The following is a 23,185-nucleotide window of genomic DNA, read 5'->3' as shown; positions in this document are numbered from 1 at the left end:
GTAACCTGTCATCATGGATTGGAAGAATTAATGTTAAAATGTCCATACTACCACAAGCAATCTACAGATTTAATGAACTCACTATTAAAAATACCCATGGCATTTTTCACAGAACTAGAGCAAATAATCCTAAAATGTATATGGATTTATGAATTCCCAAAGCAATCTTGAGCAAAAAGAACAAAGCAAGATGTATATAGCTTCCTGACTTCCAACTATACTACAAAGCTACAGTAATCAAAACAGTATAGTAGTGTCACAAATATGATATATAAATCCATGGAACAGAATAGAGAACCCAGAAATTAACCCATGCAATTATGGTCAATTAATCTATGACAATGAAATTAGAATATTTTCTCACACCTATAGAAAAATAAACTCAAAATGGATTAAAGGCCTAAATGTAAAACAAGCAACCATAGAATTCTTAGAAGAAAATGTAGGGAGAACACTCTTTATCATAAACTGTAGCAATTTTTTGGATATATCTCCTAAGGCAAAAGAAACAAAAGCAAAAATAAATGATACCTAATTAAACTTAAAAGCTTTGCACTGCAAAGGAAATCAAGAACAAGCTGAAAACACAAGCTACTGAATGGGAAGACTATATTTGCAAATGATATAACCAATGTGGGCTTAATATCCAATATATATATTCAGCTCATAGGACTCAATATCAAAACAACAAACAACTTGATTAAAAATTGGCAGACCTGAATAGACATTTTTCCCAAGAATATATAGAAATGACCAATAGGCACATGAAAAAATGCTCAACATTGCTAATTCTGAGAAATGCAAATCAAAACCACAATGAGATATCACCTTATACCTATCAGAAAGGCTATCCTCAAAAGCTCTACAAATAACAGATTTTGGTGAGGATGTGGAGAAAAGAGAGCCCTAGTATATCTTTGGTTGGAATGTAAATTGGTGCAGCTACTATGGAAAACATTATGGAAGTTCCTCAAAAAACAAAAAATAGAACTACCATATGATCTAGCAATTCCACTGCTGGGTATATAACTGGAAGAAAAATGAAAACAGTAATTTGGAAATATACATGCACCCTAATATTCATAGAAGCATTATTTACAATAGCCAAGACATGGAAGCAACTCAAGTGCCCATCAACAGACAATTGGATTAAGAAGATGTGGTATATATCAATACATACAATGGAATATTACTCAGCCATAAAGAATAATGAAGTACTGCCATTTGCTGCAATGTTGATGGACCTAGAGAGTATTATGCTTAGTGAAATAAATCAGATAAAGGTAAGCATGATATCTGTTATATGTGGAATCTAAAAGATAATAGAAATGAATGTATATGTGAAACTGAAACAACTTAGAGATATAGAGAACTAACTAATGGTTATCAATAAGGAGAGAGAAGGGGGAGGGGCAAAATACAGTGGGGAATTCAGAGACAATCTACCTTTTATAAAATAAGTGAGCAGCATAGATCTATTGCACAGCACAGGGAAATATAGATATTATTTTGTAATAACTTTAAATGGAGCATAAATAATCTATAAAAATATTGAATCACAACATTGCACACCTGGAACTAATGTAATATTGTAAATCCTTCATTTAAAAAAATTGTTCTATGAGGTTAATATAAAATCATTTAAAAAATGGCATTTTTCCCTAAATAAACTTGTAAGTTATATACAATACCAGTTAGTATCTCAACGGGAATATTTTGGATAAGATGATCATAATGTTCATCTGAAAGACAAGAGTGGTAGAAAAGCCAGGAGAAGTGGAAGTAATGAGAGGGAGTATTCGTGTTTCAAATATAATTAAACTATAGCCATTAAAATAGGATGGTAGTGGTACAAGTATAGACAAAGAGTGAAATGGAAGAAAATTGAAAGGAGTTAATTACAGAATGAACGGGAATGTGGACGATAATGAAAGAGCCATTTCAAATCTGTGGGAGAAATGAGGGTTCAAGAAATTATGGTTAATCCCTAACTCTACTTTGTCCAGGTCAATCAAGGGTTTGAATACACAATAATGCAACAAAAAAAGACTAATTGTGTCTATTCTGTTGGAGTGGGCAAGCTCATTGCAAGCATGACAGAAAACTCAAGAAGCAGTAAAGGAAACTGTTGAATAAAGCATATCTAAAAGAGGTATTAAAATCCTTAATATTTATTTCTATCACGGTGGATTTTTCTAAGGCACATCCTTCTCTAAGAGTAGCCTGGGGCTGATCTTCCCCAAAGTTACTGGACATGGAAGAAAGGTTGGTAGGAAAAACAAAAGTTCTTTGAAGACCATTTTGGTCCTTAGGAGGGCTTGAACTTCCAGTTCTCTCTGCAGCAGTGGGAAATCCTCAGGCTGTGCCACACAAGACCTACTCTTTGCACATGCCCACTGCTATGCATGCACGTTTTTGTGCACGTCGTTTGTGACGCAAGCTAGTCCGTTGACACGCATGCGCCTTGCCGTCCATCTTCTGTGCCAATTGCTGTGACAGCAGAGGTTCTCGCTCAGTGAAACTCAGCCAGTAGATCCTCATAGCAGTACTCTCAGGAGTTAGGGGTGAGTATGAGGGGAAGCCAACGGGCTTCCAGCGAATTGAATGGTGTGATCTGTAGCATCTGTGGAGGAAGGTCTTCGAGGTCGTCGTCCTTCTCCTCACAGGTGTCGTGGCTGCCATGGCTCTCGTACTGGTGGCGGGAGAGGGAGGGTGGTGGGCGGCTGAGGGCAGCGGGTCAGATGAAGGAGGGGTGAGTCTTAGGGGTGCTATTTGAGGTATCTTGGTCCTGGAGGCCCTGAAACTGACAACAGAGCACAGAATCCGGAGTCTGCAGTGGGGCCCCAGGCAGGAGGCAGGGCAGACGGTAAAGGAAAGGCCTAGAAGCCAGACCACTGTGGGGTTGTGACTGCATACCGAGATTTGTAGTGCCCTGAACAGGGTGCCAAGGGAGAAGTGGGCAAGTCGTTCTTTGAGAAAACAGCCATAGACATTATGCAAAAGAATGAACCTGTCTATGCTTTCCCACAAAACTTTATTTGGGGGTTGCAGGCATGTGCATAGTAAATGGGGGTATGGCAAAACCATTATTCACTCAAGTTCTAATTCTCTAGTGTTTTCATGATGAGTCCAGTTGTGAAATGAAACCTCATTAGGAAAGCCCCCATTCTTTTACCATGTGTCTTAAGGTGATTTCTACGCCTGTTTGTTGCTCACACACATAAACAAAGGCTTATTTGGTATTAAAGTACAAATAACCATTTTGCCATAGTGTTCATATATAGCTATCCTCTTACATGTAGTTTTCAAATTATAATATTTATTTTTCAGTGAGAAATATGAGTGGGCATGTAGGAAAAAGATCCAAATCTGCAGGAAGAAGAGAGTCTTCCCAGGTGGTTGGGCCTCTGGTTGTGAGTGCTTCAACATTTGATGTTTTCTATTACCAGAATCTATTTATTTATTGTTGTTGAACTAGTATATATACACTCATATGGTCTTCCATACTGATAAAAAATGTAATGGAATCTCATGAAAGAAACATTGACCCAGGACGATTACATTCTCTTGTTGCCTGGATAGGTGTGCTCTTAAGTTTCCTATCTTTTGCCCTATGCTTATCAATAATGGATTACACACATCCATTCCAGTGTAGATTAAAACAGCTAGTGTCTGCTAGAAGATTAACAATTTTATTAAGGAAAAAATTGTGTGTGTGTGTGTGTATGTGTGTATATTACTGCTGGAAAATATATTTAGACTTATGATTAAATATATGTATGTATTATATACATTCATAAATTATTGATTTTTAAAATTTGTGCACAAAATCACACCCCTAGGCTCAGCAGCCCAGTGATAAACCACCTCAACTAGAGGAACCACCATCTGAGAATCAGGATACTATACCTGCTCAGGACATTGAAGGTGAAGGAGCACCTGTGGCTCAAGGTGAAAAGAGAGGGAATAAGAGTCCTTGTGGGTCTATGGGTGGTGGAGGTGTATTTGTACATTATGCATTATGACACACCGGAAACAAGAGGAAAGAAACATTAGAAAAATATCTCAAACAATTCTTGCTACTACTCTGGGGAAAATGTGGAGTGAAGACAAGTAAAAATGTCACAAAACTTTCCTAACATTCTGAAAGTGGCTTTTTCTTTATTGAGCTTTCATATGTTAACCTTTGAGTGCTTTCCAGAGCTCCTATATAGTTTGTTCAGACAGTTTCTGGGTGTGTTTTTTTTTTTTTTTGTTTCTATGGGAAAATGAGAGTTTGGGACTACCTAACCTGCCATTTTGCTGATATCTTCTTTTTTTTTTTAAGACTTTTTCCCACACAACATTTATTAGTGCCTGCTCATGCCATGTAATATACTAAGTGCTTGGAGTCTCAGTACCAATGAGAGACCTAATTTCTGTCTGAAACTTATAATCTAGTCAGAAAGACCCTAACAAACCACTGATTTATACACAAGTACAATAACAGCTAAGTACAAAAGGGACAATTAAGTTTTCTGGGGGTAGCCTGGAGTAAGGAAGGAAAGGGTAATATTTGAACAACCTGTTTTCCTTTTTTCTGGCAACAGACTCCTGAAGCTAATGCTCTTGGGATTCTTATGCATCACGTTTATTACCATACGAGCATATAGGCTTTTATTTCATAATGATGAGGGAATGACTATTATTTCCTTATTCATATTTCATGGTTTTACTTCTTAAAATAATGACCTTTTTATTTTTAAGGGCCTGCTATGGAAGCTGATCGACAGGAACTGGCTCTGTTAAAGACTGTGGATGAGCCTGGGAATGGTCCTGATGTCAAGGAGGAGATTCTACCAAGTCTAGAGCCCATTAAAATGCCAGAAGCAGGTTTGTTATCCATTAAGATGCGAATTATGGGGTTTCTATTTTCCACAATATTATATATTTTTTAATATAGAGGTAACATTACTGCTATTTTAATAACAGACTTCACATACAAAGTTTATTAGAAAGGCAGTTCAGACCACAGTGACTGTCATAGTAAGCCATCAAAGATGGGAACAAATTGGGTCAAATTTATATTGCGTTATAAGATCCAAAAGTATTTTCTCACTTTTGAGTATAAGTCATTTAGTCAACAACTAATAATTTTCAGATATTTTATAAAGGCCTGCTTTTCATATAACACATTATAATAAACATCAGTTTATATTTTGATGTCACCTATGGTGGTAATGGTTTAAAACTAGTGTGGACATGTAATTTTTTTGTATAAACGGAAATGCTTTTAAGTGTGTAAAGAGACAAGAGTATGGGTGAAAATGGGGACAAATGTTTACCTTACTTAAAACAGCTACATAAAGACTAAACTATCCCGAAGAAACGTTTTTGCATTTTTCCACAATAGAGACAAAACAATTGCAATAATGGCCTTTCTGTTTACTTTGCTTAGGTAGTTCCAAGCACATCTTATATTCAAAATATTATTTCACGTCAAAACATTGAAAACATATTTTTCCTTAGTTTTTTGTTTGGTTGGATTATTACTGAAAGTATGTTATTTTTCCCTTTCTACCTATACCTACCTTTAAATAATTTAATTTGATTAAATTTGCACTGAACTGGAACAGTCTCTTTGTCTCCTTATTGCACTAAAAAAGTGATGTGATTAAAATTGTTGTTTATATGACTAAAAGTTTACCTTCAATATCTATACAGAGGTTAACTGGATGTAAGCCAAAGGGTCACCCCTAGGGACTGGCTTTAATCCATCGAAACTGTAGTGTCCTTTGTATAGCTATAGTCATCTAAATAAAGTTCTGCAAAGTAATCTGCCTCGATATTCTTTTTATTATAGGTGAAGGACAACCACGGATTTAAACAAAGGTAGACTGAAGCCAAGTACGCTGTCCCTATGTTGGAAATTTGACTGTTAACCATCTCTCAATAAAGTTTTACAAATTTCTTCAAAGAATTCTTGCATAATTTTATTAAATTTATTCCTAGGTATTTGATGTTTTTGAAAATTGTATCTTTTTTGCAAGTTTTTAAGTATTTGGGACTGTATATAGAGAAAAAATGTGAACTGATATATTTTCCAGCAACTTTGCTAAATATGCTTATTAATTCCAGAAGTTTACCTCTTGATCCTTTTGGATTTTAAAAATAACACAATCATATCATCTTTGAATAATGTTCTGGTTTTGCCATTTTAAACAGTATACCTTTTATTTCCTTTTCTCATTTATGGTATTGGACAGGATCATCCAATACTATTTAGTAGTGGATATCCCTGTCTTTATCCTGATCAGAAATGGAAAATTTCAATATAATGTTTACTGTACTTTTTCATAGGTACACTTTATCAAAATAAGGAAGTTCCATTCTGTTCCTGTTTTGCTAAGTATACTAAACTTGAATATATGTAGAATTTCATCAAACACTTACAGTGCATCTCTTGAAATCATAGGACCTTATTCCTCCATTAATTGGTTAATGTGATAAATTATATTGTTTTTACATTACATCTCTGAGCCCCTTACACCTCAATAAAACACTTCTGCAACAAAGTACTACATTCAGAATCTACTCTGCTTATGGAATGGCAGGGGATTATAAACAGCAATTATTGTTCCCTCTTACAGAAGTTTAAAAATATTTACCTGATCCAAAAAAGGACTGAAAATCTGTGGTCCAATTGAAAAATAAGTCTAAATTTAGAGTATCTTAATTTGCCACAAAATATGTGAGAGGTTCCTAGGTTGTAGAACTGGCTGAAAGGATTAGGTAGAAAAAAAGTGAAATGAACCAGAGGGACTTGCTGAGGGAAAATTACTTGGGTCCTACCTACTCTTCTCCATAAAGGCTATGGCATGAAATAGTCATGGGTTTCAATCCTGGCTCTGACATACTGGCTGTGTGATGATGGAAAATACTTAAATTCTTTGGGTGTATTTATCTATTTCTAAAATAGAAATTATAATATAATATTTACAGTAAAGTACTGCTATGAAGAAAAAGTGAGCTCTCACACACACACACACACACACACACACACATATGGAGAGAGAGGAGGAGTTACAGTACAAATGGATATGATCCATTAATTATATTCCGTGTTTTTGTTTAAATTTTCATGTTTTTACTTTTTGCAATTACATCTGTAGCAAATGATATTGCTTTTGAATTTCAAGTTGGGATAAGAGGTTAACTTTATAAATGAATTTGAGCTAAGAAACTGACTTGATTTAAATAAGTTATGTAGTTATCAGACATGGCATCAATTTTAAAGTTGTTTTACAAATGACAGAGGCCTGGAAAAGGCTGCCTTAAAGTCCTGCTATGGGCTTAAATTTGTGCTCCACACAACTCAATACCAGAGTCTCTGTCAAGTGGTTAGGCATTCCCTAGACAGCACTGTGGTGGCTAACAGGGCCATAAAGTGCACTACTGAAGTTTTTAGATTGAGTTACCACAAGTCCATTGATTTGACTGGTAAGTAGACAACTACCCCAAATAGATCTTAAAAGTTTCTTATGGCAGCAAAAGCAAGATCAGCATTGTGTCAACTCCTTATGATGTTCCTAGTCCCACAGCATGATGCAGAATCGGAGATGCTCAGTGATAGATATCACAGGTGGTGGGTCTCTGTGCTGGTGAGGAGCCCACAGCTGTACCCTAAGGCACTGAGCAGTTCTGTAGACCATAGCTGTACTCTAAGGTGGAGCAAGGAGGAACATGCTGTACTCAACTGAAAAGAGGGAGATGGATGAATAAGGACCTTATGTCAGCCTCCAGCAGGATAGGGAAGCAGGTGAGAGACTGCCTAGTGGCAACTCCCACCAGGCTGCTTATCTCTCCTTGCTCCCAGAGGAATCACAAGGTGTTCTGCCAGATTCAGGTCAGCCTGCAGTATAGTCTTGCGTCCATGGCCTAAGTGGGGACATGCAAGGTCACCAGAGCACCAAGGCAGAGCCACTGCCCTACAGTGTCTGGCACAAAACAAGAGGTCACATATGTATGGTGCCAACAAACATAACATACAATAATGACTCCAAAACAGAGAAGATTCTTTTCCTACCAGAGTCATTATAAAAGATTAATTAATTAAACATGAATTAATGCCTCCATGTTTCAGAAAGTATCTGGAATGCTGGAAATGAAAAGACCAATGTCACACAGTACTTGCCATGAGGGATAGCACACTCTAGTTGGAGAAACAGGCACATAAATAGAAAAACACTTCGAGAGTAAAGAAGGAACACAGGTAAGGGACCCACAAAACAACAATAAAAACAGTGAATGGGGTAGCCTAGAATCAAGAGTTAGCCAAGCAGAAAAGACTAATTATGAGAGTGAAAATAGGTCCACTGGATTTCCCATGTCCACTGATCACTGGGTTCACATACTTGACTCTGCTGATACAAGGCTGATTGGCATTTAAGCCTCACACTTAAATACTAAAATAACCAGATTAGCAGTGTCGTGGTCATTCAAAAAGTATTTGTTGATGGCCAGGAGTGTTTTCAGTCCCTTTGCACAGAGGAAAATCAGTGAATTAGCTAACACAGTCCTTAACTGAGGGCTGATCTGAGCAAAGTGTCCAAGATTCATTACGAACATAAAGGTATGGAATATTCTTCTACTGGACACTTCTGGACAGTGTGTAATGAAGGCCACAAACCTTTCAAACAGAAGATTGGAAGAGAGATTTCCTATGATATCTCACTTGCAAAGTATTATTTTCAGTAGACTGCTGTTGTTATCATGGTTATACTTGGTTAAGTGAGTTGCATGTGTCATAAACATGCAGACAAAAATAATCTCTAATCACCTGCTGGGAATCAGCCTCTGGGCTCTAAGCTAGGCAGGCTCTAAGAACTTAAAAACGGTTCATTCTGGATATGAGTTCTCAAAGAAAGAGCTCAAAGTCTAATGATCAGAAAACCATCCAAAAAACAATGAGAAAACATGTGTGATGAAAGCTATGGCAGGGGTGAAACAGGGGATGTGCAGAACATAGTGAAGGGCCCTGTAATCCAGGTGGTCAAATATGGTTTCTCCCAGGGGATGATGCATGTGTTCTAAGTACTGCTTCACCATAAACAAATTTTAATCTTTATCCATCCGCCTCCTTTTCATTAAAAAATATAAATCTGTCCATTCAAGTATCTCAAATTTATACACGACTAAAGATCAGAGAAGATAAGTAAGTTTTTCAAGGTCAAGTCTCTAACCAGTAGAGCAGACAGTTTTCAATATACTGATATTGGAACCCATGTGCACTTCTCATTATAACCATCTATTTGCTCTTAATATTGTCTTCTGTTTTAATTCACATTCATCATGTGTAGTTTTCCTTGCTCTGCTTTTCCCATAAATTATTTTTCTTTAATTCATCTGTAGTTTATTCTTACAAAACTTTATTGCCAAACTGCTGAAAAAGTTTTCAAAGTTGATTGTACAATATTGCATCCTGACCAGTAGTAAATGAGGGTTCCAGTTGCTCCATACCCTTGTGAACAGTTGGTGTGATCAGTCTTCAATTTTAGCCATACCAGTAGGTGTGTAGGGATATCTCCTTGGAGTTTTAATGTGCATCTCAACATTTGAACACATTTTCATACATTTATTTGCAATATATATATATTCTTGTCTGCTCAAATGCCTTGGACATGTTTTATTGGGTTGTTAGTCTTGTGGTTTTTTTAGGAATTACTATTTATTTATTCTTGGTATCTGAAAGTTTACAGTAATACACCTTTGTCTGAGCCTTTATTCACTTAGACTCAGTAATCATGCCCTACATTTTTAGGGGCATTCTTGCGTTTTATTCTTTGATAACTTCTGCTACCTCTTTCTCCATTCTCAGTATTTGGAAATATCCTTAATCTAAATCTATAAGACATTAAAGTCTTATAAAGACATTAAAAAGTTTCACTCCTTTTGTCTCTTTATTCAACTCCATGCATGATTTTCTCGACTTGGTTTTTCCAAGTCTTCCACTGAATATTTTTTATTAGCCACCTGATTCCTAAGAATTTTTAAAAATCTACTTTATTACATTTTCTTAATTTATAGCTAAACTATAAATATATAAATTAATGAATTAAGCTGTCCTTGTCGATACCAAAGTTATGGCAAAATCTTGGAAACACATTTTTCCCCCTTAATGGAAGGGTTTACAGAGCACAGGAGTTGTATGTTGCCCATGGGTTTATAAACCCTGCCTTGTGAACAATCTAAATTTTTTTTTAAAGGCAAAAAATGCCCATAGGGAACAGGCATTCTTAACTTGTACTGACTTTGGTTGGAGTGCTTTCAATGAACTAAGCTCAATTTGGGGAAAGTTGAAAGTTAGGAAAAACTGACTGATTACTGCTATTCTTCCAAAATCACCTGATGACTGTGTTTGATTCAGAAATTTGTGTGAGGAAGCACTCAAAGGGAAGATGGAAAACATGGGCAATGAGGAAAGGTGGAGATTTTCTTCTTACAGAAAAAGATAAACCCATGAGGTCTGATCTATCTATGTTTGAGTCTACCCATTGACAGTGATTAGAGGTATTTTTCTGCTGCTCAGGCTTTAATCAGGAGCTGTGTGGTTGGGTCAGAAGCCATACTGAAAATTTGTCAGCCCCCCTCAACAGAAGCCCCTTGAGGAAGAGATATATATCTAGGCTACTGAGATCATCTTCTCTGGCTAAGGGATATAATTACACAAATCAATCTATGTCACCGGAATAAAGACCTCAGGAGGACCAGAAACCCACCCCCTCACACACTCAGAGATGTGTCTGCTGGGCATAATGAGACTGTCTGAGAGTCCCATGATTAATTCCAAAGAGAGGCATCAAACCCTCCAGGTTGCTCTAACCAGGAAGCTCAGGTCAGTCAGGGACATAGGCACCTGAAATTCCAGGACTTGCAGGGCAAGTGTTTGCAGCAGTTTTGGATTGGGGAGTCTCTTCCTCCTTTACTGAAACAGTCTGGTTTGGTGGTACTGGTAACAGCCATTGCTTAGTATTCCATTGCTGCTTTCTCCGCATGATGTGACAGTTCTTGAACCACACCTTTACTACTGACTCATCAAATTTAAGCATCTAAAGACACACAAACTGAAGAAAGGGGATGGAAAAAAATGTCCCCTGCAAATAGAAATGAGAGGAAAGCTGGGGTAGCAATAATTATATCAGACAAATAGACTTTAAAATAAAGACTGTAACAAGAGACAAAGAAGGACATTACCTAATGATCAAGGGATCAATCCAAGAATAAGATATAACAATTGTAAATATATATGCACCCAACATAGGAGCAACTAATTACATAAAGCAAATGTTAATAGATATAAAAAGAGAAATTGACAATAACACAACAATAATAGGTGTCTTTAACACCCCACCTATGTCAATAGCTACATCATCCAGACAGAAAGTCAATGAGGAAACATTGGCCTTAACTGTCACATTAGAACTTATGATCTTAATAGATATATACAGAATATTTCATCTAAAAGCACCAGAATACACACTCTTTTCAAGTGCACATGGAACACTCTCTGGGACAGATCACATGCTAGGCTATAAAACAAGTGTCTGTAAATTTAAGATTTGAAATCATACCAAGCAGCTTTCTTGACTACAAAGCTATGAGACCAGAAATTAACTACAAAAAAAAAAAAAAACCCTGCAAAAACACAAACACAAAGAGGCTAAAACATATGCACCTAAACAACCAATGGATCAGTTCATCAATCAAAGAAGAAATTAAAAAACAATACCTAGAGACAAATAAAAACAAAAAAACCCAATGATCCAAAATCTACTGGATGCAACAAAAGCAGTTCTAAGAGGGATGTTATAACAAAACAAGCTGGGTTGGTGTGGTGCAGGGGAGGGCAGGTGGGCTGGAGGTTCTGACCAGTGGGTGGAGCAGCCTGAGGGTGCAGTGCCCACTGCCCCAGGCAGGCCACCACCCCATGCACACTGTTGCCGTGGCCCCATGTTGCTGCCCCTGGCCTGCCTGCATGGCAGGGTTGCACAGTGTCTCACTGCACTCTTGGTGCTTGCAGAGCCACCCTGAAAAAAAAATGATACAAGCCTACCTCAGGAAACAAAAATGAATCTCAAATAAACAACCTAACCGTATACCTAAATAAACTAGAAGAAGCAGACAAACAAAATGCAAAGTTAGTAGAAGAAAAGAAATTATAAAGATCAGAGCAGATATAAAAAAACAAAGACTAAATAATGATAAAAAGATCAATGAAACTAAGAGCTGGTTCTTTGAAAAGATAAACGAAATTGATAAATCTTTAGCCAGACTCATCAAGAAAAAAAGAGAGAGGGCCCAAGTTAATATAATCAGAAATGAAAAATGAGGTTACAAGCACAGAAATTTAAAGAATCATAAGAAAATACTATGAACAATTATATGACAATAAAATGGACAATGTAGAAGAAATGGGAAATTCCTAGGAATGAAAAATCTCCCGAGACAGAATCAGGAAGAAATAGAAAATATGAGCAGATCAATTACCTGAAATGAAAATCAACCATAAAAAACAAAATAAAACAAATAAACCAAAAATAAAAACTCCCAACAAGCAAAAGTCCAGGAACAGATGGGTTCACAGTGAATTCTACTAAAAGTTTACAGAAGAGTTAACACCTATCCTTCTTAATCTATTCTAAAAAATTGCAGAGGAAGAAACACTTCCAAACTATGTGGACAGCATAACCCAGATACCAAAACCAGACAAAGATACACCAAAAAAACTAAATTACAGGTCAATATCACTAATAAACATAGACACAAGAATCATCAACAAAATATTAGGGATTGTAATTCAACAATGTATTAAAAGGGTCATACACCATGATCAAGTGGGATTTATCCCCATGTTGCAAAGATGGTTCAATATCTGTGAATCAATCAATGTGATATACCACATTAAAAAATTGAAGAATAAAAATCATATGAACATCTGAATAGATGCAGAAAAATCTTTTGACAAAATTCAGAATTTTATAATACAAACTCTTAACAAAGTCGTTATGGAAGGAATATGCCTTAGCATAATAATGGCCATATATAACAAACCCACAGCTAACATCATACTTAATGGTGAAAAGCTCTACGATCAAAAACAAGACAAGGATGCCAACTCTCACCACTTTTATTCAACACAGTATTGGAAGTCCCAGCCTCAGCAGTCAGACCACAAAAAAGAAATAGAAATACAATGAATGCAAATTTGAAATGAAGAAGTAAAACAGTTACTGTTTGCATAAGACATGATACTAAACATAGAAACTCCTAAAGACACAACCAAAAAACTACTAGAAATCATCAGTGAATACAGTAAAGTTGCTGGATACAAAATTAATATACAGATATCTGTTGTGTTGCTAAACACTAACAACCAACTATCGGTAAGTGAAATTAAGGAAACCAGCCCTTTTACAATCATATCAAAAAGAATAAAATACCTGGGAACAATTTAGCTAAAGAGGTAAAAGACCTGAACCTGGAAAACGATAAGACACTGATGAAAGGAATTGAAGGTGTCACGGACAGGTTGAAAGATATATTCTGCTCATGAACTGGAACAACTAATATTGTTAAAATGACCATACTATCCAAGGAAATATACAGATTCAGGGCAATCCCTTTCAAAAGGCCAATGGCATTTCCCCTAGAACTAGAACAAATGATTCTAAAATTTGTATGGAAACAAAAGACTACCATTAGGCAAAACAATTGAAAGAAAGAGGAACAAACCTGGAGGTATCACACATGTTTTAATTACACAGCTATAGTAATTAAAATAGTATGGTCCTGGCACAGAAACAGAAACATAGATCAGTGGAACAGAATATAGAACCCAGAAATGAACCCACATTTACATCGGCAATTAAACTATAAAGAAGGAGGCAAGAATATACAATAGGGAAAAGACAGCCACTTTCAATAAATGGTGCTGGGAAAACTGGATAGCTATGTGCAAAAGAATTAAACTGGACTAATTTTATCACATCATATACAAACATAAATTCAATATCTATTAAACAGTTAAATGTAAGACCTGAAACCATAAAACTTCTAGAAGAAAACATAGGCATTACATTTTTTGACATCAGTCTCAGCAACATTTTGTTGGATATGTCTCCTCAGGCAAGGAAAACAAAAGCAAAAATAAACAAAGGAGCTACATCAAACTAAAAAACTTTTGCACAGTGAAGGAAGCTATCAGCAAAACGAAAAGGCCACCTACTGAATGGGAGAAGATATTTGCAAGTGATATATCCAATAGGAGTTAATATCTAAAATATACAAAGAACTCATACAACTCAAAATCAAAAAAACACCAACCTAATTAAAAAATAGGTAGAGGATATGAATAGATATTTTTCCAAAGAAGACTTACAGATAAACATCATACACATGAAAGGATCCTCAACATCACTAATCATCAGGGAAATGCATGTCAAAACCACAATGAGATATCAGCTCACACTTATCAGAAGGGCTATTATCAAAAAGACAAGAAAAAAAATATTGGAGGAGATGTGGAGAAAAGGAAACCCTTGTGCACTGTTGGTGGGAATGTAAATTAGGACAGACATTATGGAGATTCCTCAGAAGATTAAAAATGCAATCCAGCAATTCACTCAAGTATTTGTTCAAAGAAAAGGAAAACACTAATTTGAAAAGATATATGCACCCCTATGTTCATTGCAAACTTATAGCCAAGATATGGAAGAAACCAAAGTACTCATCAAGAGATGAATGAATAAAGATGTGATAGATAGACACACACACACACAGTGGAATGCTATTCACCCATAAAAATGAATAAAATCTTGTCATTTGTGAATTTGGTAAAGTAGCAGCATACAAAATTAATGCACAGAACTCTCTTGCATTCCTATACACCAATGATGAAAAATCTGAAAGTGAAATTAAGAAAACACTCCCATTTACCACTGCAACAAAAAGAATAAAATATCTAGAATAAACCTACCTAAGGAGACAAAAGACCTGTATGCAGAAAATTATAGGACACTGATGAAAGAAATTAAAGATGATACAAATAGATGGAGAGATATACCATGTTCTTGGATTGGAAGAATCAACATCGTGAAAATGACTCTACTACCAAAAGCAATCTAAGGATTCAATGCAATGCCTATCAAACTACCACTGGCATTTTTCACAGAACTAGAACAAAACATTTCACACTTTGTATGGAAACACAAAAGACCCCGAATAGCCAAAGCAATCTTGAGAAAGAAAAACGGAGTTGGAGGAATCAGTCTCCCTGACTTCAGACTATACTACAAAGCTACAGTAATCAAGACAGTATGGTACTGGCACAAAAACAGAAATATAGATCAATGGAACAGGATAAAAAGCCCAGAGATAAACCCACACACATATGGTCACCTTATCTTCGATAAAGGAGACAAGAATATATAGTGGAGAAAAGACAGCCTCTTCAATAAGTGGTGCTGGGAAAACTGGACAGCTACATGTAAAAGTATGAAATTAGAACACTCCCTAACACCATACACAAAAATAAACTCAAAATGGATTAAAGACCTAAATGTAAGGCCAGACACCGTCAAACTCTTAGAGGAAAACATAGGCAGAACACTGTGACATAAATCACAGCAAGATCCTTTTTGACCCAGCTCCTAGAGAAATGGAAATAAAAACAAAAATAAACAAATGTGACCTAATGAAACTTAAAAGCTTTTGCACAGCAAAGGAAACCATAAACAAGACCAAAAGACAACCCTCAGAATGGGAGAAAATATTTGCAAATGAATCAACTGACAAAGGATTAATCTCCAAAACATACAAGCAGCTCATGCAGCTCAATATCAAAAAAACAAACAACCCAATCCAAAAATGGGCAGAAGACCTAAAGAGAAATTTCTCCAAAGGAGATATACAGATTGCCAACAAACACATGAAAGAATGCTCAAAATCATTAATCATTAGAGAAATGCAAATCAAAACTACAATGACATATCATCACACACCAGTCAGAATGGCCATCATCAAATAATCTAGAAACAATAAATGCCGGAGAGGGTGTGGAGAAAAGGGAACACTCTTGCACTGTTGGTGGGAATGTAAATTGATACAGCCACTATGGAGAACAGTATGGAGGTTCCTTAAAAAACTATAAATAGAACTACCATACGACCCAGCAATCCCACTACTGGGCATATACCCTGAGAAAACCATAATTCAAAAAGAGTCATGTACCAAAATGTTCATTGCAGCTCTATTTACAATAGCCAAGACATGGAAGCAGCCTAAGTGTCTATCAGCAGATGAACGGATAAAGAAGATGTGGCACATATATACAATGGAATATTACTCATAAAAAGGAACATAAGAAGGAACAAAACTGAGTTATTTGTAGTGAGGTGGATAGACCTAGAGACTGTCATACAGAGTGAAGTAAGTCAGAAAGAGAAAAACAAATACCATATGCTACCACATATATATGGAATCTAAAAAAAATAAGAGAAAATGGTCAGAAGAACCTAGGGGCAAGACGGGAATAAAGATGCAGACCTAATAGAGAATGGACTTGAAGATACGGGGAAGGGGAAGGGTAAGCTGGGACAAAGTGAGAGAGTGGCATGGACATATATACACTACCAAATATAGAATAGATAGCTAGTGGGAAGCAGCCGCATAGCACAGGGAGATCAGCTTGGTGCTTTGTGACACCTATAGGGGTGGGATAGGGAGGGTGGGAGGGAGGGAGATGCAAGAGGGAAGAGATATGGGGACATATGTATATGTATAACTGATTCACTTTGTTATAAAGCAGAAACTGACACATCATTGTAAAGCAATTATACTCTAATAAATATGTTAAAAAAATCTTGCCATTTACAACAACATGGTTGGACTAAGTGGGTATTATGCTAATTGAAACAAGTCAGACAGAGAAAGACAAATACTCTATATTTTCACTTGTATTTTCAATGTAAAAAACAAATGATCATAGCTAAATCTAATTAAACAGAAATAGAGCCATAGATACAGAGAAAAAACTGGTGGTTGTTAAAAATTAAGGTGCAGAGGAGTGAAAATAAGTGCGGAAGATTAAGAGGTACAAACTTCCACTTATAAAACAACTGAGCCATTGGTATGAAATGCACAGTATGGGTAATATAGTGGATAATTATGTAATATCTTTGTGTGTTGACAGATGGTAACTAGACTTATCATGATGAACATTTTGAAATGTATAGAAATATTGAATCACTATGTTGCATACCAGGAACTAACATTGTACTGTAGCTCAGTTATACTTCAAAACAAACAAACTTGTAGAAAAAGAGATCATATTTGTGATTACCAGGAGCGGTGGGTGGATGGAGGGTGAATTGAATGAAAGTAGTCAAAGGTAGAAACTTTCAGTTATAAGATAAATAAGTACTCTGGATGTAATGTACAATATGATAAATATAATTAACACTGCTGTACAGATTTACAGAGTAAATCCTGAGTTCTCATACAAGGAAAAATATTTTTTTTCTATTTCTTTAATTTTGTATCTATAAGAGATGATGGATGTTCACTAAATGTATTGTGGTAATCATTTCATGATGTATGTAAGTCAAAACATCAAGCTGTATACATTAAAATTATACACTGCTGTATTGTATGTCAATTATATCACAATAAAACTGGAAGAAAAAAAGAGTAGCCCCAAGAAAGCCTAAGTACCCCACTCTCAATCCCAGTACAAACAGAACCCCAGGTTTTTGCTCTTTCTCTCTCTCTTTTCATGACCTTGCTTTGTGGTCCCTGGTGTTCTGGGTACTCTCCAGGACCTGTAAGTAATAGACCTTGGCTTTTCAAAGTTCCCTGATGCTTGCTGCTAAAGTGTGTCTCTCAGTAATTATAAGAACCATAAGGGCCAGTCCAGCCACAACATTGGCTCCAAATGGGGAAATATCTGTGGGGGATTGCCACATATAGTATGGGCCCAGGTCAGTACTCCCAGGCATTTCTAGTCAATAACATAATTATTGATAGGCAAGACCAACTCAAAAGAGGAGCCAAGAAGACTCCATAGAGAAATGATAGACTTCAAGAAATGATGCTGGGAAAACTGTATATTCACATGCAAAAGAGTGAAATTGGACCCCTGTCTTGCACCATTCACAAAAATTGACTCGAAATAGAGTAAAGAGAAACACAAGACCCAAAACTGTAAAACTCCTTCATGAAAACACAGGATAAAAGCTCCTTGACATTGGTCTTGGCAATAATTTTTTGGATATGTCATAAAAAGCATAAGCAACAAAAGCAAAATTAAACAAGTTGGACAGCAGCAAACGAACAGTTTCTCCACAGCAAAAGTAAAAATCAAAAAATGAAAAGGCAACCCATGAAATGGGAGAAAATATTTGCAAACCATATATCTGATAAGGGATTAATGTCCAAAATTGTAAGTGTCTCATTCAACTCAATAGCAAAACAGAAAGAAAGAAAGAATCCAATTAAAAATGGTCAAAGGCACTGAACAAACAATATCCAAAGGAGATATACAAATGACCAACAGGTACATGAAAAGGTGCTCAACATCAATAATTATCAAAGAAATGCAAATCAAAACCACAGTGACATATTGCCTTATACCTGTTAGGATGGCTATTATCAAAAAGGTAAATTAAATTTGTATTCAAGAGATGTGACAAGATTCCATTTTTTAAAGGTGACAATAGGTCACCTAGTATTCTAGACTCAGTGTGAATAAACTATAAAAATTCACTTCCATCTTTGTGTTTCTGAGATGTTTTGCGTGTAAAATATTTGTGTGGTATATTCCTTTTATTACTTCTATAAAAAAAAACTATATTCCTAAAAACAAATGATAAGAGGTAACAAGAAATTTGAACCCTTGAATGCTGTTGGTGGAAATGCAAAATGGTGCAGCTGCTATGGAAAATAGTATGGAGAGTCCTCAAAAAATTAAAACTGGAGCTACTACACAATTCAGCAATCTCACTTCTGAATATTTACCCAAAAGGATTGAAGGCAGAATATCAAATTGATACTAGCATTCCTATGTTCATTTCAACACTGTTTGCAATAGCCATGCTGTGAAAACAACTTAATGTCTATTGACCAATGAATATATAAAGAAAATGTGGTATATATGTACAATGGGATATTATTCAGCCTTAAAAGAGAAAGAAATTCTGCAATATGTGACACATCATAGATGAACCTTATAGACACTATGATAAATGAAAGAAGCAAGTCACAGAAAGACAAGTACTGCCTGATTCCATGGACTTGAGGACACGGGGAGGGCAAAGGGTAAGCTGGGACGAAGTGAGAGAGTGGCATGGACTTATATATACTACCAAATGTAAAATAGATAGCTAGTGGGAAGCAGCCGCATAGCATAGGGAGATCAGCTTGGTGCTTTGTGACCAACTAGAGGGGTGGGATAGGGAGGGTAGGAGGCAGGGAGACACAAGAAGGAGGAGATATGGGGATATATGTATATGTATAGCTGATTCACTTTGTTGTAAAACAGACACTAACACACCATTGTAAAGCAATTACACTCCAATAAAGATGTTAAAAAAAACTGACAAAAAAAAGAAAAAAAATCATGGAATCAAAGAGTGGAATGGTTGTTTCTAGGGGCTAGGTGGAGGGGGAAATAGGGAATTGCTAATAATAGGCATTACATTTCAGTCAAGCAAGATGAATAAGCTCTAGAAATCTGCTGAACAACATTGTACCTATATCAATAATAATATATAGTACACTAAACATACAAGAGGATAGATCTCACATTAAATGATATTTCCACAATAAGATAAAGTAGAATAAAAGAATAATGTACAAATAAAATAAAAAATAAAATAGAACTAAATGAAAATGGAAATACAATATCAAAATTTGTACAATTCAGTGAAAATTAGAGGGAAATTTATAGCTTTGAATGTATATACTAGAAAGAAAGAAAACACTAAAAATCAATAATCTAAGCTTCTACCTTAGGAAACCAGAAAAAGAAGACTAAATTAAATTAAAAGTAAGCAGAAGGAAATAAAAACTAAAAATTAGAGCAAAAATCTATGACATTGAAAATAAACCAATAGAAAAAAATCAGTGAAATGGATCTTGGAAAAGATCAATAAAATCTATAAGCCACTAGCCAACCTAAGTTAAAAAAAATGATATGGCTAAGTAGTGTATCTTGCACCAGCTATCTGTCACAGGACATCAGCACCCTGAACACTGGTTACTAATCCCAGGGGCAGACTCCTAATGCTTCTGCTCATTGGATCAGAGCAGCCAAGGAAAACACAAAACAGTCAATCACTGGTTGGAACAACACTTTACTTTCATAGAGAAGAGACAGAGCAAGATCAGATCCAACAATGTACGAGGTTCCCATATGGTTATTGGGTACTCCCCACCCCGGCAGCTGGTGTAGGACACTTGGCTATGTACACTCCTCTCTTGCTGTAAGAAAAAGACCCAATGTTCCCCCTGTGGAATCAAAAGTACTGAAAACTGAGGGCATGTCTGAGGGTCATTGATGCACATGTGTGAGCAGAAAAAAGGAACACATATTGAGCATTAAACTGGGAAAAATATTCCCACACAAGATGGTAAGCACAGCAGTGGCACAGCTCTTTATCTCTTGATATGTAAGCATTACATGTTCATTCTTATGTGATCCAGTGCAGTCAAAAGACTGTGCACATGAAACTGCCTTCCCATCAGACACAAAATACTAATACCATGATGAGGAAAATCACAAATAGTCTATGGCAGGACAATCAAGCTAAGACAGAAAGAAAACAAAAAACAAAATGACATGCCCCCTTTGTGGAAAGCCTTTTCCAATGTGCAATGTGCATCTACATTATACATTAACCAGACCTCCTTAAAGCAGGAGGATGAAATCAACCTTTGAGAAGAAGTTGGACCCTTTTCTCAGATGCCAGCGTTATAATGTTGTAATTCTATGATTAATATATTTCTTTTTCATCTCATACAAGGGGTCCCATTGACCAAAGTCTTGACTGTACATGCATAATTGAAAAAAAACTTTGTTGATTGAACTATGTGCACAATGCTAACCTGTCAATATGCTACATAATTTCTTTGTCTCAAAAATGTATAAAACTGCATCTCTAACTCCTGATCAATTGAGCAGTTCTCAGGACTTCTCAGAATCTGTTTCCCGAGTTATAATCCTCCGTTTGGTTTGAGTAAAATTCTCTTTTCTTTCTTCTTAGCTTGATTGTTATTTGACTTTTTATTGGCAACCATAAATTAAAGAAATCACATTGAGATTCGATGGGCATCAAAAGGATAATAAAGGAATACTATGAACAACTCTATGTCCATAAATTTGATAACCTAGCTAAAATGAACCAACCCCTTGAAAGACACAATCTGCAAAAACTCACACAAGAATAAATAGGCAAGAGAATAGGTTTATATCTATTAAAGAAATTGAACCTATAATTAATACATGTTCAAAAGATAAGGCACTCAGCCCAGAATTTTTCACTGGAGAAGTCCATCTAACATTTAAGAAAGAAATTATACCAATTATCTAAAATTTCTTTCAGAATATAGAAGCAGAGGTAATACTTCCTAATTTATTCTCACAAATTTTGATAAGTTGTATTTTCATTTTCATTTAATTAACAGTAGTTTTTTATTTCTCTTGAGATTTGTTCTTTGAACCATTTTTTATTTAGAAGTGTGTTGTTTAATCTCCAAGTATTTGGGTTTTTTCCCCCCAATTATCTTTCTGTTATTGATTTCTCCTTTAATTCCATTGTGGATTGAAAGCATAGATTATATGATTTCCATTCTTTGAAAATTGTTAAGGTGTGTTTTATAATCCAGTATGTGATCTATTTTGATTAATGTTCCATGTGAACTTGAAAAGAATCTATATTCTGCTATTGGTGGATTAATTAATCAATCAAGTTGACTGATGGTGCTATTGAGTTCAACTGTGCTCTTACTGATTTTCTGTCTAATGGATCTTTCCATTTCTGATAGACAGTTGTTGAAGTTTCCAAGTATAATAGTGGATTCATCTATTTCTCCTCCAAGTTCTATCCGATTTTTTCTTCACGTAATTTGACACTCTGCTGATTGGAATGTACACATTAAGGATTGTTATGTCCTCTTGGAGAAATTACTTCTTTATTATTATATAATACCCCTCTTTATTCATATGATTTTACTTGTTCTGAAGTTTTCTTTGTCTGAAATTAGTATAGCCACTGCAGCTTTATTTAGATTAGAGTTGGCATGGTATAATTTTCTCCATTGCTTTGTCTTTATATGATTCTTTATATGTAAATGTGTTTCTTTTTTATTAAAGTATAATTGACATACAATATCATATTTATTTCAGATATATATCATAGTGATTCAATACATATATGCATTTCAAGATCATCACCATTATAAGTCTAGTTACTATCTGTCACCATAAAAAGTTATCATTGACAATATTCCCTATGTTCCCTATGCTGTTCATTACATCCTCATGACATTTATTTTAGAACTGGAAGTTTGTACCTCTTAAACTCCTTCAACTATTTCTCCCACTCCTAATCCCCCTTCCTTTCTGGCTACCACCAGTTTGTTTTCTGTATCTGTGAGTGTGTTTCTGTTTTGTTTTGTGTGTTCATTTGTTTCATTTTTTGTTTTTGTTTTTTTGTTTTTGTTTTTAGTTAGGTAAGTAGTAGATTTATTGAGAGAGATACACACTCCACAGATAGAGTGTGGACCACCTCAGAAGGCGAGAGGCCCTGGAAGATACACATTCCATAGACAGAACGTGGTCCATCTCAAAAGGCTAGAGTGGCTCCAAAATATGGTGTGGTTAGTTTTTATGGGCTGGGTAATTTCATAGGCTAAAGAGTGGGAGGATTATTCCAACTATTTCTAGGAAAGGTTGAGGATTTCCAGTAATAGGGACCCACCCACTTTTTGGCCTTTTATGGTCAGCCTCTGAACTGTCATGGCACCTGTTGGTGTGTCATTTAACATATGCTAATGTATTACAATGAACATATAATGAGGCTCAAGGTCTGCTGGAAGTCAAACCTTCTGCCATCTTGGGCCCAATCAGTTCCAACCAGTTTTTATCATATCC

The 23,185-nt window shown here is 35.8% G+C and overlaps 1 protein-coding gene and 1 pseudogene across 1 annotated transcript; one reads left to right on the top strand and one right to left on the bottom strand.

Moving 5' to 3' along the window:
• The first annotated feature begins 3,338 nt into the window (after window positions 1-3,338).
• On the top strand, window positions 3,339-5,865 carry LOC137757449 (putative G antigen family E member 3). The gene is made up of 4 exons (XM_068534139.1): window positions 3,339-3,413; window positions 3,843-3,951; window positions 4,747-4,872; window positions 5,843-5,865. The coding sequence occupies exons 1-4, from the start codon at window positions 3,339-3,341 to the stop codon at window positions 5,863-5,865; spliced, it is 333 nt and encodes a 110-aa protein (XP_068390240.1).
• A 4,709-nt stretch (window positions 5,866-10,574) lies between these two features.
• LOC137756316 (paired-like homeodomain transcription factor LEUTX) lies at window positions 10,575-11,033 on the bottom strand (annotated as a pseudogene).
• Between the last annotated feature and the right edge of the window lie 12,152 nt (window positions 11,034-23,185).

The sequence above is a fragment of the Eschrichtius robustus genome, chromosome X, assembly GCF_028021215.1.
Source record: "Eschrichtius robustus isolate mEscRob2 chromosome X, mEscRob2.pri, whole genome shotgun sequence".
NCBI lineage: Eukaryota > Metazoa > Chordata > Mammalia > Artiodactyla > Eschrichtiidae > Eschrichtius > Eschrichtius robustus.
This window is presented reverse-complemented; position numbering and strand designations above follow the sequence as displayed.